We start from the raw sequence: 15,229 nt of genomic DNA, 5'->3' as shown, positions 1-15,229 counted from the left end.
TTACGAAATAAGCAGTATAGTGCTTTATGATATAAACGATATTAAACATTGTTGCGAATTTTGAACTGCGAAAATTGCACAAAGCCAATCAAATTATCCTAGATTTGTATTACACCGATGGTTTTAATTTCCAATTTGCAAAGAAGCAATCTTTATAGTTCTTTAGATAACATTTGGAGCCATTAGATTTTGCATAATGTTCCCCATAGTTGTCCATTTTTCGTTGTCTTTTGCTCCAATGCAAGCGACCAGCAGCAGGATGATGCAATCGATCTTCTTTGAAGGGAAACTGGCTCTGCGACCCTTGCGTTTGAGATTTTGTACCACGCAGGTATGCTTTCATTGCCGACTGTTCCTCCTGACGACCGAAGTCCAAATGAGAGCACGACATGAGCGTTTCACGCTTTATACTTGGTTTGTTCTTACTGATGTTGATGGGAGACGTCACCTCGACATCCAGTTCCGTCTGTATAGTACTAGAATAAATGAACAATATTCAATCAAAGTTTACCTTTTATACTCGTCCAGTAGATAATCGGAACTGATGTGTGCTTGACTACCCCAAAACCGTCGCCCGGGTGCGAAAAAGGCAAGCAAGTGTGATAAATTTGACTCATTATTTCCCAAAGTTTTAGAAAACTTTGTTTTTCAGTTATTCCTGATCATATTTGCGATAGCTTGTAGACAAAATTATGTTGTTGGGTTAAGTACATCAAGAGATATTCACCATAAAGTTCTGCCCATTCTTGTACAGAATAAATTTTGAAAAGGCACCCCATAGTGAAGTAAATCGTATTCAAGACAAAATATATTGACGTCATTTATTTGCATTATGATCGGCGAGAGGTGCCTTGATAAAAATGTACTAGCTCCGGGTAAACCGAACACAACGAAAAAACCTAGACAGATGTGATGTGATTCAGTGGTGGGCTTCTTCGTTCGCAGTGACCAGTGTTTTTGACAGCAAGTTAACCGCTGCACTGGTGGCCAACGATTATATCGCCCGTAACCATTTACGGGGAATTAAAAAAACACTTTCGATGAAAATCATTAGCCTTTTTAAGCAAGTAAGATTTTTGACATTGGGATCTACCTAAGGCATAGCAGCTAGTTTTGAGTAGAACGTGTAAAACGAGGCGGCGACAGGTTTGTTTGCGAGGGACCAAGTCTTCCTTTAATTGAAAATCATTAGTTCGGCAAAATGACCCACTCGGCAAAACGGCTTCCGGTGAATCGTCTTTCGACCAAACGGCTTTTGGCGAAATAATCCGCTGCCGCTTGCTACAATTGTTTCTACGAACTGAAGATAGAAGAAAGCTTTATCTATAAAATTCTTGAACAAAAAAGTTTTAAATGGACTGTTTTTATAATTCAGAGCACTTCAATTATAATGTGGCAAGCAAAAAAAATTAAACTGCGGATGCAAAAAAAAAACTGAAATTGTATCAGAAAAATTAGAAAAAATCGAAAGAATCATTTCTCTAATCAAATCAACACATACTTTCACAACAGTCAGTCAACATACTTTTACTTTTTTTCTTTGTATGTCATCCCGCAGCAGAAAATCAAAACAATTCGTCAGCCACACCGGAGCAGAGTAAACTAATTAGGCAAGAAAATTGTAACAATCTACTGAACAGCAAAATCATCATCAACAACAACAACAACAATAATAATAATAACAATAGTAACAGTGCAACAAACAACAACAACAACAATAATAATATTTCAAGTGGAAACCTCGGCGGCAGTCCGACCCAAACGGCAACAACGACGACGGCAGCGGCGACGACGCCGGATGGGGACAGTGCAGAAGGCGCCGGTTTGAAGCAGCAGCAGCCACCGACCCCGATCGACTGGAAACCGCAAGACAAGTGCTACTTCTGCGTCGACGGGAAGCTGCTTACGGTGAACGAAGCAGGCGAACTGGTGCCCGAGTCCGGCGTCGGACATCCCGGTGCACTACCGAAAACGGAACTGGAGCTTAGTCACGGGGTAGGTGGTTTTTGGGATTATTTTTTTTTTCGTTTGTTTATATTCAATTCGATTGTATTTATGCGCTTCCTTTGTCCTGGCAGGCGCTGCACGACAGCGACAGCGATTCAAGTGACAGCAGTGAGCCGGATCTTCGGGCCGTCGTCGGACGGCCGGGTTCTGCCTCGTCGAAATCGCTGGCCGCCCTGTTGCGAAACGCCGGTGGTGTACCGCCGACGATGACATCGCTGCAATCGATGGCGGCACAGTTTGCCGCCGTAGCGTCACTGCAAGGGATTCAGCCGGGTCTGGCTCAGCTCTACAACCGTAAGTATTCTCCGGTCTGTGGGTTGTGGAGATCCGATGGATGGAACTGTCACGAAACTTTCTTTCCGTTATCGCAGCACTGTGGTACTCCCAGTTGCAGCAGCAGATGTCTCCCTCCAGCGGTAGCACGGAAGCAACGACGGCTGGAGTTGGCAACCCGGCGGTGAAGGGCGAAGGCGGTGGAGTCGTGCTCGGGCCGGGCGGTGAGCAACCGCTGGATCTGAGCGCCAAACCGGGCACTTCCGGTCTGAATGCGGGACTCATGATGAGCATGATGGATCCGAAGCATATCTACAAGTAAGTGGCAATTTTCCCCGTTCTTTGAGATAACGATCCGAACCGAACCGAACCGGTGTTTAATTAACCTCGAATTGGGGGTGGGTCTCGGGAGGGGTGAAAAGTTGTCGAATAGCCCCAATCAAACGGTGACGAACGAACGGCAACGCGATGCTAGAGCAGAGATAACAGTGCAATCTTTTCGTCGTCGTCGTTGTCGTCGTCGGAACTTGCTCATCAAATCAAGTTGAAACTAAAACAGTCGGTGTCGATAATTGAATTTTCCACACGGTCGCTGTTTATGAAATTCGATAGCTCCGAACCAGTGGGGACCAACCCAACCTCCATTCCAGCGTCTGGTTGCCCTCTGGACCATTTGAGCGGTTATCAAACAACTCATCATTCTTTGTGTTCGCCTGGATTCGAATGGAAAAACCTAACAAGGAAATGTGAATTTTCATTACAGCAACGGTCATTTTTCTTCCAACCATTAACAGGTTATCATCGGGAATCGATTGATTTTGATTTCTCCGTAACAAATCGAATCAGAAGATATGAAAAAAAACACTTTTCTTTTGTTCCGACACACACCTCTCGGTTCGTTCGTTGTTTTGCGGTGCGCAGCAGTAAGTCATGAAAACAGAAGCAGGGTGCCTCACCCTAACCCTTGGTTCCGAGAGAAGATATTCAGATATTCATTCGTGAACAACTTGACAAGCGTGGTGGTGGGGAGAAGAAAAAAAATCTAGTCTTGTTATCGATGTATAAATTTTTAATTAGTAATTTGAGCACTTTCTGCAGTGGAAAAAGAAAACCCTCGTTTTCCTGGATTGGCACAAACCAGGGCACATCGGGCTCGCCATCATCGCAACCCTGATTGGTTACAATTGCTGAATTGCACTTGAAGAGCGAGAACGGTCGGTCGGTGCCACCGTTTGTGCAGTAACCGTCAACACAAAAGGGTCTGACCAGTGGCAAAAGAATAAGTCCAATTGATGGAATGAACGTAATTACGGGACGTGGGAGGTTGTGTGGTGGCCGGTTGAAAAGATCGAGGAGTGCCACAAGTATTTCTATTCATTGGTGTAATTACGTCTTTAAAAGTTGTTTGAATACTTTACACCCAAAAAAGTAAAGTAGCTAATTCAAATTGTCAAACATAAAGGTCCAAGGGAAGACCATTATGTCTGGTTATTTGGACGGAATATTTATGAATCAAATCAGAACTGTACAGTTCCGAGTTCAGTTCTAGAACTCAGTTTCAACGTTCAGTTCCTCAGGTTCAGGTACAGAACTCAGTTCCAGAATCTAGCATCAAAATTGAGTTTCATAATTCAGGTCAAGAATTCAGTTCTAGCATTCGACTCCGAAATTCGGTACCATAATTCCAGGTTCAGAATTCAGATTCTTTATCATCGAAGAAACTGAACCATCCATTTTATTCGTATCCTTACATTACACACTCGCCTTTTGCTTACTAGAGTTCTAAAATTCTTGGAACAATCAGAAAATTTCTAACCAATTTTATTTCCAAATAGCCCAACTAGTTTATCTTCTATGAGAAATCATTCTACAATTGAACTGGTTCTAACAGATCAATTCGACATTTGAAGTGTACTAGCTACTCAAACTGACTTTGATTCAGATAATCCTTCAATAACATTCAGGACTTTAACTAGACCAATGAATAATTTAAATAGTTCTATATGCTACCACCTTAGAACTAATCGGCTACGATACTGATCTCATACCGGCAGCAAAGTTAACCATGGAATGGATTTCGAAAATATCGATATATATTATTATTTAAATCACTACATGATTGAAGATAGGAGTCTAACAGTTCGGCTGAAAAGTTCGTATCGTTTAATAGAAACACACATTTTTTTGCCAAAATTCGTTTTTATTATTCAACATAATTGCCATCAGAGGCCATACAGCGATTATAGCGATCTTCCAACTTTTCGATACCATTTTTGTAGTACGATTTGTCCTTTGCCTCAAAATAGGCCTCAGTTTCAGCGATTACCTCTTCATTGCTTCTAATTTTTTTACCAGCGAGCATTCTCTTGAGGTCTGAGAACAGGAGAAAGTCACTGGGGGCCAAATCTGGAGAATACGGTGGATGAGGGAGCAATTCGAAGCCCAAAATCGTTCAATTTCAGCATGATTTTCATCGACTTGTGACACGGTGCATTGTCTTGATGAAACAAAACTTTTTTCTTCTTCAAATGAGGCCGTTTTTTTTTTTAAATTTCGTCCTTCAAACGCTCTAATAACGCTATATAATAGTCACTGTTGATGGTTTTTCCCTTTTCAAGGTAGTCGATGAAAATTATACCATGTGAATCCCAAAATACAGACGCCATAACCTTACCGGCCGATTGTTGAGTCTTTCCACGCTTTGGGTTCGGTTCATCGCGTGCAGTCCACTCAGCTGACTGTCGATTGGACTCCGGAGTGAAGTGATGGAGCCATGTTTCGTCCATTGTTATATATCGACGAAAAAAATCGGTTTTATTTCGATATAACAGCTCCAAACACTGCTCAGAATCATCAATTCGTTGTTGTTTTTGATCGATTGTGAGCTCACGCGGCACCCATTTTGCACAAAGCTTTCTAATATCCAAATATTCGTGAATAATATGTCCAACACGTTCCTTTGATATCTTTAGGGTGTCAGCTATCTCGATCAACTTCACTTTACGGTCATTGAAAATCATTTTGTGGATTTTTTTCACGTTTTCATCGGTAACAGCCTCTTTTGGACGTCCACTGCGTTCATCGACTTCGGTGCTCATATGACCAGTACGAAATTTTGCAAACCACTTACGAATTGTTGCTTCGCCCAGTTTTTTGGTATCGGCGGCACTTTTTTTCATCAAAAAGTAGTGTTTCATCAACACACGAAATTCCTTTTTTTCCATTTTTTTTCACAATAACAAAAGTAGCTTCACTCAAAATGCAATATCTCACAAACTAATAACCAGACAGCTGTCAAATTTATACACGTATCTTTTGAAGGTTGGTACTAACTGAAAATGGTATGGGTTTAATTCTAGTGGCGCCCTCTCATAGAAACGATACGAACTTTTCAGCCGATCTGTTATCAGTGCTAAAAGCTCAAACAAAATTTAATTCTCCTATCATCGACAATCTTCAACTGCTGCTTTGTCGACATCAATATCAAACTTCTTGTGATACTTTGGGATCCATAGTTGAGGAAATTGAACATAGATTCACTGAACAAATCAAATTATGTTCTAAACTTTTCTAAGTTTCTTTACAAGTCCTCTGGAAAAAAAAATCAAATACTCCCTGCGAACGATGGATGAATTCAAAGTCGAAAACTTTTTCAATTTCATAAGGGAAATCAATATCTCACAAATATGAGCATTACACAAGTATTGTCTCGAGATACTGAGATGAATCATGTTGAAATTAGGGCTTAACAATTAAAAAACAGTATTTATTTAATCTCAAACTGAATGAAAAACCAACAGAAGCATTCAAAAAATGCTTATTATTCATTATGAGCTTTCACTGTGCTGTTATTGATAACAACTAGGAAAGTCCTTGTACATCGTAATTGATTTTAAACTGCTGTTAAACCCTTGAAAAATCGTTTAACAACACGTGAGGTGTTAGGTGTCGAATTTTCAATGGATAGCTCAATCTACAACCCGTAACACTAATACTGAAGTTCTCGCTCAAACGAAAAATTGGGTATTGCCTCCTATTTTTCACTTGTTGAGTAAAAAAATCATGATACTGAAAATTGCAACTAAATTTTGGGGTAATAATATTTTTCTCGGTTTTGTATTAAAATTTCCCGGTGAAACCAAATTTCCGACTCTTCCCGGTCACTCACCATCCCGAGTACATCGTACATAACTCAAGTTTTTCGAGAAAACGGGTCGCTTTAGCACAATACCACTTAGGACGGTATGAGATTACGTTTTCCGGCGTAGAAATTCATTGAAAACGGTGCAGATATACTACTGAAAACTTATCGGCAAGTATTTGATTTTCCAACAATTAATTTTTTACCTTTTTATATAGAAAGGTATAGAATTACTAGAAAACCCGACTTTTGATTGGAGGCTCAAAAGACCGCTAGCGTAACAGTTCGGCTGAAAAGTTCGTATCGTTTAATACAAACACACATTTTTTTGCCAAAATTCGTTTTTATTATTCAACATAATTGCCATCAGAGGCGATACAGCGATTATAGCGATCTTCCAACTTTTCGATACCATTTTTGTAGTACGACTTGTCCTTTGCCTCCCAATAGGCCTCAGTTTCATCGATTACCTCTTCATTGCTTCTAAATTTTTTACCAGCGAGCATTCTCTTGAGGTCTGAGAACAGGAAAAAGTCACTGGGGGCAAATCTGGAGAATACGGTGGATGAGGGAGCAATTCGAAGCCCAATTCGTTCAATTTCAGCATGGTTTTCATCGACTTGTGACACGGTGCATTGTCTTGATGAAACAAAACTTTTTTCTTCTTCAAATGAGGCCGTTTTTTTTTAAATTTCGTCCTTCAAACGCTCTAATAATGCTATATAATAGTCACTGTTGATGGTTTTTCCCTTTTCAAGGAAGTCGATGAAAATTATACCATTTCGATATAACAGCTCCAAACACTGCTCAGAATCATCAATTCGTTGTTGTTTTTGATCGATTGTGAGCTCACGCGGCACCCATTTTGCACAAAGCTTTCTCATATCCAAATATTCGTGAATAATATGCCCAACACGTTCCTTTGATATCTTTAGGATGTCAGCTATCTCGATCAACTTCACTTTACGGTCATTGAAAATCATTTTGTGGATTTTTTTCACGTTTTATCGGTAACAGCCTCTTTTGGACGTCCACTGCGTTCATCGTCTTCGGTGCTCATATGACCAGTACGAAATTTTGCAAACCACTTACGAATTGTTGCTTCGCCCGGTGCAGAGTCTGGATAACACTCATCAAGCCATTTTTTGGTATCGGCGGCACTTTTTTTCATCAAAAAGTAGTGTTTCATCAACACACGAAATTCCTTTTTTTCCATTTTTTTCACAATAACAAAAGTAGCTTCACTCAAAATGCAATATCTCACAAACTAATAATCAGACAGCTGTCAAATTTATACACGTATCTTTTGAAGGTTGATACTAACTGAAAATGGTATGGATTTAATTCTAGTGGCGCCCTCTCATAGAAACGATACGAACTTTTCAGCCGATCTGTTAATATAGCAGTGTAAAATAGGACGACTTTTAATATTACTACCTCCAATTAACCCGTTCGTAGCATCATTCTTATATCTACAGGGTCCGGCACTCGAAGTGTAACCAATTAAAAAGGCCATAAATTCAGTTTGGAAAATTACTTTTACTTAATTCAAAGTACAAAATGTGTAAAAAAAAATACAAAATTCAGAATCAATTCACTTTTGCTCGATATGACCACCTTTTGCCTTGACTTGATGACTTGAGAGAGCGAAGGAGTTGCTTTGTTTGGCCGAATGTGACTTGCAGGTATTTTGGCCCACTCGCGGACAATAACTTTTTTCAGCGCCTCGAGACTGGTGTATCTTTTAGTTCGGACATTGCTCTTCAAAATGGCCCAAAGAGAATAATCCATTGGATTCGCATCTGGTGAATTCGAGAGCCATTGTGTGGACGTGATGAAGTTCGGAACGTTGTTTTTCAGCCATTCTTGGTTCACTCGAGCTTTGTGAGACGGTGCCGAGTCCTGCTGAAACGTCCATGGCCTGCCACCGAAATGTTTGTCTGCCCACGGCTTCAAAGCAACCTCCAGAATACTTTCCCGATAATATGTCGCATTTACCTTGACGCCAGGCTCGATGAAAACGATTGGAGAGCGCCCATCTGCGGTTACAGCGGCCCAAACCATTATCTGTTGCGGGTGCTGCCTCCTGGTGGCCAATCGATGACTCAAATTCTCGTATGAACGGTCGGTCAAGTAAACCCTATCGTTTTGAGAGTTTACGAATTGCTCAATTGGAAAAATTTTCTCGTCAGAAAATACAATGTTCGGAAATTGACCGCTTTCGGCCAAACGAAGCAACTCCATCGCTCTCTCAAGTCATCAAGTCAAGGCAAAAGGTGGTCATATCGAGCAAAAGTGAATTGATTCTGAATTTTGTATTATTTTTACATATTTTGTGCTTTGAATTAAGTAAAAGTAATTTTCCAAACTGAATTTATGGCCTTTTTAATTGGTTACACTTCGAGTGCCGGACCCTGTAAAGAAGAACGGGGCAAAACCGGACACATTTTGGAAATTGAAAACTTGGAGTAGGTAATGTCAGAGACATATCCGCGAGATTGACGTGGGACTACATTCGGGATGTGTATGATAATGTTAACTGTTTTGATAACGTTTGACCGTTTAAGATTTTGTAGGCCTGAAAAGAACCATTCGGTTTCGAAAGATTGCGTTTGTATTCTAGGAATTAGAGCGGCAACTTAGGACAGTTTTCTAAATAAGTTCTTTACGTTACTTTTGGGGTCCTGTCCCGTTTGTATTCCATGAAGATAGGCACCAGCCAAAGTCATTTGTAAGTTTGAGCCTTGACCTAGAAGAAATCATTACATAAATATAATCGTAACACAAGTCGTACAATCGCTCCTATATTTCAATATTTCATACACCTGAATATTCGATTGGAAGAAACTATCAAAATGTTGTACGGGATTCATTTTCGGCTTTCAGAAGGGCCAAATTGTGGAATTCTATACGATATTAAACACTGTTTGGAACCTTTTTTCTCGAACGCGATGCAGCCGAATGTTAGCTTTTTTTGACGCTCATTTGGTGCGAATTTCGCACAGCGAAAAATGCACAAAGCTAATCAAACTAGTCAAGATTGGCACTTAGCTGATAATTTTTACCTTCGATTTGCAAAGAGGTAACCTTAATAGTTCTTTGCATAACATTCCTAGCTAGTAGAACGGCTGATTTCGTATAACGTTCCCCATCGTTGTCCACTTTTCGTTTTCTTTTTCTCCAATGCAAACGACCAGCAGCTGGATGACGCAATCGCTCTTGTTTGAAGCGAAACTCACACTGCGAACGTCCAACAGCAGATATGCTCACAGAAGAACTAGCTGTCGTTTTTCTGCGTTTAGGCATGAGGAACGGAGTCTCATATTCGCCACCGACTGATGCACCAGTTGAATAATACCGAGTGTAGTTCCATTGCCTTCACATAGATGGAGGACTGCGCACTAGAAGTGTCTCCGTTCATGGATTATCGTAGACTGAAACTGGTAAACGTGTAATTTATAGATTCGGTTGATTTTAATGTTTCGTTTTTGGACCTATTTTTTCACTATTTAAACAAAGTTTACGTATTAACGTGGTATTAATAACAATCGTACACCTGCTACCATTCGTTTAGTGAAATAATTAGTGAAAATACTCAAACAGGGAAAAAGTTATTAAGGAATCAAGTCTGAAGTAATTCCGTTACACTTTCGTGTTGTGAAATTTTGAAAATGCTTCCAGGTGAGCATAGTACAGAAAGACGTAGTCCTACGTCAAAAAAGCATCCATAACAAGTAGGTTTTTATCCAAGCTTTCTCTACCGTTCTGTAGCTTTAACCTTCAGCTACCATTCCCAGTTTGTGATTTAGAGATTATATGCTTTAGTTTCCGTAGAAAATAGCTATGAAGTGACCAACCCAGAATCTGAAATTTCAACAACTGTGGGGTTCAATCTGACACTTCTCAGAAATTGAAAAACAAACACCCATTACACTTAAAGTTTCAACTTTCACTTACAATTCCCAATTCGTGACTTGAAAAAGCACCAATTCACGATTAAGTGACCAGCCAAAAATCCAATACACTGAGGTCTTTTTTTATGCGGTCTTATTTTATGCGGTTTTTTTTACGCGACTTTTTTTATGCGAATTTTTAGAGTTATGCGGTTTTTTTTATGCGAAGTTTCAGAGTTATGCGGTTTTTTTATGCGAATTTTCAGAGTTATGCGTTTTTTTTATGCGGTACGTAAATTCGCATAAAAAAAGACTTCAGTGTATTTAGGAATCGCGGGGCTAAGCTGGAATAATGAAGTTTCACATAAAAATGAAGAACGAATACAGTTCGGCGCAAAATAAGGTTTCAACTGTATGTGAGACATGATCCTGCTCGCTGAGAATATTTTGTCTCCAAACTTCACGCCCTGCAGTACCAAATATTTAATGTTAAAACTGACTTTAGAGTTATTTTTTAAGACTATTTTTTCGCGACTTATAATGCAAGTTTTGCTTAAATTAAATCTAAGACTAGGTCATAAGAAGTAGAATAGAAAAATAGATATCAATATTTAGATATGTTTCAAAGAAGAATTTCCAGTAGAAAATTCTATATCCGCTTGAGTCCCACTTTTTTGTCCGGTTTAGCCCCACACAGACAATTCGTTTGTGAGGCACAATAAAAGAAATAATTTTTCAACTAATCGAAAGCATTCAATAATCACTAGATTGTGCTCGAAATGAACATTTGAACGCACTAAAAAGACCGACATCTCAATGCACTAAAATTAAATTAAAAAACGCACACGTTTTGACACGAATCCGATTGTCATCTAGCTAACATGAAAGCGCGTTTTAAAAGTCAATCCATGGATCAGAATAATTGCTGATTTATGCGATATTGAAACTGTACGGTTTAACCCCGTATCCGGTGTAACCCCGGTCTCCCCTAATTATAATTTTATGTTAAAAAATGTCTGTGAGTGCATTTTTCAAAGATTTTTTGTTCAGCTAAATTTTATTTTTGATGTCGCTGAACCGATTTCGACAAACTTCGGGCTCGTTTGAAAGTTACCATTAGGTAATTGATCAAGTTCAAAGACCAAGTGGTTCCGGAGATGAAATGGTATAAGTGACGTAACCGACAAAACTGCAGTTTTACCGCTTAATTTTCTCGCAGATGGTTGAACCGATTTCAACAAGCTTCGGACTGGTTCGAAAGTTACTATTGAATTGTGAATCATTTTTTTTCAGGAAGTAACCAATGATCAAGTTCAAATGTATTATTGCTGATACTTTTGATTTGGCGAATATTGTCGAATATGCGACGTAAGCGTTGAGTCACTTTTCTGAAGTAATTGAAAAGTTCTGAATAAATTTGTTTTCAAAATCAGCCCAAATTCGTATCAGAAAACTTCCGAACGAAAAAAAAAATATTTTGATGAGGCTGTTTGAATGTCAAAGGCATTACCATACGAATAGGTGGATTAAGAAGAGTTTTTTTTCATAGCTTTATTTTTTTTTGTTCGTTTGCCCTTAAACTGATCGTTGAACAATTTTTCTTCTTCTTATTGCTGGATCTCGTTGTTATCTTAATCCTTGGAGGAGAGGTGCTCTCATTGCTATCGAGTGAATGTAGGGGGAGCAGCGGTTCGCTATTCACGCTCTTGTCCATTAGTTCGGTGTCGCTGTTGTTGGCGGGACCATCGTCATTTTTTACGTTTCGCTTCCAGCCCATCAGTGCGTCAGCAGTTTATGTTGAACTGCTAACGCCACCTAACGGTTCAACATAAACCGCTGAGCAGACGTAACAATGGAAACAACATTTTTTTTTGCAAATTTTTTTTTATTAATCAATATCAATATCACCTTTTAGGGTAATACAATGGTTCCAACGTTTTTTCCAATTTTTCAATACCATGTTTATAAAAAAATTTATCTTTCGCTTCAAAATAAGCTTCAGTTTCAGCGATGACCTCCTCATTTGAGCCAAATCTTTTTCCCTGGAGCATTTTTTATGATCAGCAAAGAGCCAGTAGACACTGGGGGCTAAATCTGGCGAGTATGGGTGGTGGGGAAGCAGGTCAAAGCCCAATTCGTTCAATTTCGCCATTGTTTTCATTGTTTTGTTCATTGCTGTTTTTGTTCCATCGAAAGCAATTGCGGCACCCACTTGGAAAAAACCATTTTCATGCTCAATTTTTCATGAAGGATAGTACATACACTTCCATATGATATCTGTGTCATCTCAGCAATCTCACGGAGCTTCACTTTACGATCTTTCATTACAATTTTTGTCTTCACTCACATTTTCCGGTGTAACGGCTTCCACAGGTCTACCCGAGCGTTCCGCGTCATTTGTGTCGGTACGACCACGTTTAAACTCGGCGAACCACCGACAAATCGTTGCTTTTGATGGACAAGAGTCCGGATAACATTTTTCAATCCATTGTTTCGCTTGCACGGTATTTTTACCCATTAAAAAACAATGTTTTATCAAAACACGAAACTCGGTTTTTTTCCATTTTTTAAACAAACTACAAAACGACTTTACTCCAACCTCGATAACTCAGCTGTTTCTGGTCGGATCGACTTAAAATTTTGACTCGTTTCAAGCAAAGGTTAGTACTCTAGAAAGACGTGATTACTGGTTTACTACGAGCGCCATCTCTGCTTTAGTCTCGGGACTTATTGATCCATATGTTACACTTATCACACCGAAGTGCTATGTCTTTACTGACGTGCCGAAAGAAACGAAACGAAGTGACGACGTTCTGGCCGTCAACAGATAGTAGCTATTTAGGGGTTTGGTACCGCATGGGTACCGGATTTGTGCTAAGTGCACATGACAATTTTCATTTTTTACGTTTCGCTTTCAGCTCATCAGTGCGTCACCAGTTTATGTTGGGACCATCGTGTTTGCTTTTCTTTGTCCAGGCGTTGAAAGCGTTGTTGAGTTACAAATGATGGATTCATTGAGGGAGAGTATTTCATTGTTGTTGATGACTGTCACAGAAGTACTGAGATTTTTTGAAGCCGGTGTACAGAAAGAACCGTTGCCCTTCGGTGTAGATGTCTTCTTGGCCTGTTTATTACGAGGCTTACCGTAGCGAACAGTATTTTGGTAATATTGACATGTAGCCATCTGATTGTCGTAGGTAACAAAAGATCCTTGTGTCTTGACTGAAAATCACATAAGAAGGAATAGCCTTCTTCAAGCGCATGGGTAACCAACGTACGCCATTCAAAATACCGGGGGAAAATTTCTTCCACACACACACACACATACTTTTTCGATGGAAAGAATCTCTGCGTTGTTATCTTCAGCGAATTGAATTCTTTCCACCTCTCTATGTAAACTGAGTTTCAACAGTTGTTGCATTGAAGCAAATGTACTCGTTCAAGATCAAGCTGCATTTGCTCACTGAGCAAACCTTCAACCTCTCGCATCGAAAGCCGAATTTCGTAATTTCTGCCATGGTGTATGCGATGCGTTTGTTCATTTGGTTTGGTTTCTGCCGTTCCGAACGTAAGCGGTTTTGCTTTCTTCGACTAACTTGGATGAGATGAGAAAGCGAACTGAACAAAAAGGTTTATCAAGTTAACAAGAAATGCATTCTCTTTCTGCTCATCATTAAAGGAACTTTGTTCCTTGCAAGAAGAACTCTTCCACTACTCTGTGGTCAACGGTTGTGAAATTGATGTGTCACAGAATTCTATCGTAGATGGTTCTGTTTTTTGTCGAAACACCGGATTTTCCTATCGCTGATCCGTTAGGGAATGCATTACTGAGGTAATTTAGCAGTTCACAGTTCAATATGAAGAAGAAAAGAGTCCCGAAATCACAATTATAAACAAATCTATAGTGGAATAGATTTTGCTCTCAAACTTATTTCTCTTTTTGATACTCGTTAGATACTATTTTTTTTAATTTTAACTACTAACGAGATCAGACTTGTTTGATTCATCAATAATATCATTCTCAACGTTTCTAAGTGAACTGTGGTCTTCTTCAAGGATCAAATCACAAAATCCGTTCTCAAACACCTCCGATGATTATTTCATTTAAAAAACCGTCCCCGTCGAACTTTGTTTGGAACACAAAAATTATCCAGAGTGGATTAATTTCGTCCCTCCACCGCAGGCAACCTTGCCTCCCCGGTTCTGTTCATCACCCGGCACCGTAGGCATCCAATGCGGCGGCATTTTGCGTGTTAGGTCAATGAACTCACTAGCGTACAACGCACATACACACACACACACTGGGTTCCCTCCGAGACGACACTGATTACGATTGAAATCAGGCAATGCAACAGCACTTTCCTGGCTGGTGCGGCTTTCGGGCTTTGGCACATATGGTCCAAATTTACGATGTGCGGTGGTTCCACGTCAGTGAAAAACCCCGGGTTCGAGAGAAGGCAAAGGGGTTGGCCGGAGGAGCGAGTAACGTCAAAAGAAAGATTTTTTAATTTGTCAGATATATGTTTTACGATTGATATGAAATTCGTGCATAAAAAACAGCTCTTCGTGCAGTTTTTTTTCTCTCTCTCTCGTTGCATCTGTGATCTCAGTATGCCAGAATGCTTTTCGTTCTTCGCACGCCAAAAGGGGAAAGGGGCAGGGTTGCCAGTTTTTTTTGGTGGTAAATGATATTTAACTTTATTTCTGTGATCGAGCGAAAATTAAAAGTACGCGAAAAAGCTGACTGATAATGATTTCAACTATTCCATAAAAAAAATGGACATTGGACAGAAGGAACATTTCATCTAGCAACTTTCTCCGTAGCACCGCAGAAAAAAAATTTTTTGCCAGGGATCCCATATGTAAACTCAGCGATCCCGTTTTCCTTACATTTTTACGAATCGCACAATCAGCC

General features: G+C 39.7%; 1 protein-coding gene across 5 annotated transcripts in view; it reads left to right on the top strand.

Annotated features, from left to right (window-relative positions):
- The window catches only part of LOC131432241 (mushroom body large-type Kenyon cell-specific protein 1), a 314,709-nt gene that overhangs the window by 246,585 nt on the left and 52,895 nt on the right, over nt 1-15,229 (top strand). For 4 of the 5 annotated variants that reach the window (XM_058598388.1, XM_058598410.1, XM_058598401.1 and 1 more), the window contains 3 exons: nt 1,559-1,995; nt 2,079-2,301; nt 2,379-2,598. In XM_058598388.1, coding sequence (XP_058454371.1) covers nt 1,559-1,995; nt 2,079-2,301; nt 2,379-2,598 — 880 coding nt within the window. The remainder of the gene's footprint in view (nt 1-1,558; nt 1,996-2,078; nt 2,302-2,378; nt 2,599-15,229) is intronic. The other variant, XM_058598396.1, reaches the window with a different exon arrangement.

This window comes from Malaya genurostris, chromosome 1 (genome assembly GCF_030247185.1).
Source record: "Malaya genurostris strain Urasoe2022 chromosome 1, Malgen_1.1, whole genome shotgun sequence".
Taxonomy (NCBI): Eukaryota; Metazoa; Arthropoda; class Insecta; order Diptera; family Culicidae; genus Malaya; species Malaya genurostris.
This window is presented reverse-complemented; position numbering and strand designations above follow the sequence as displayed.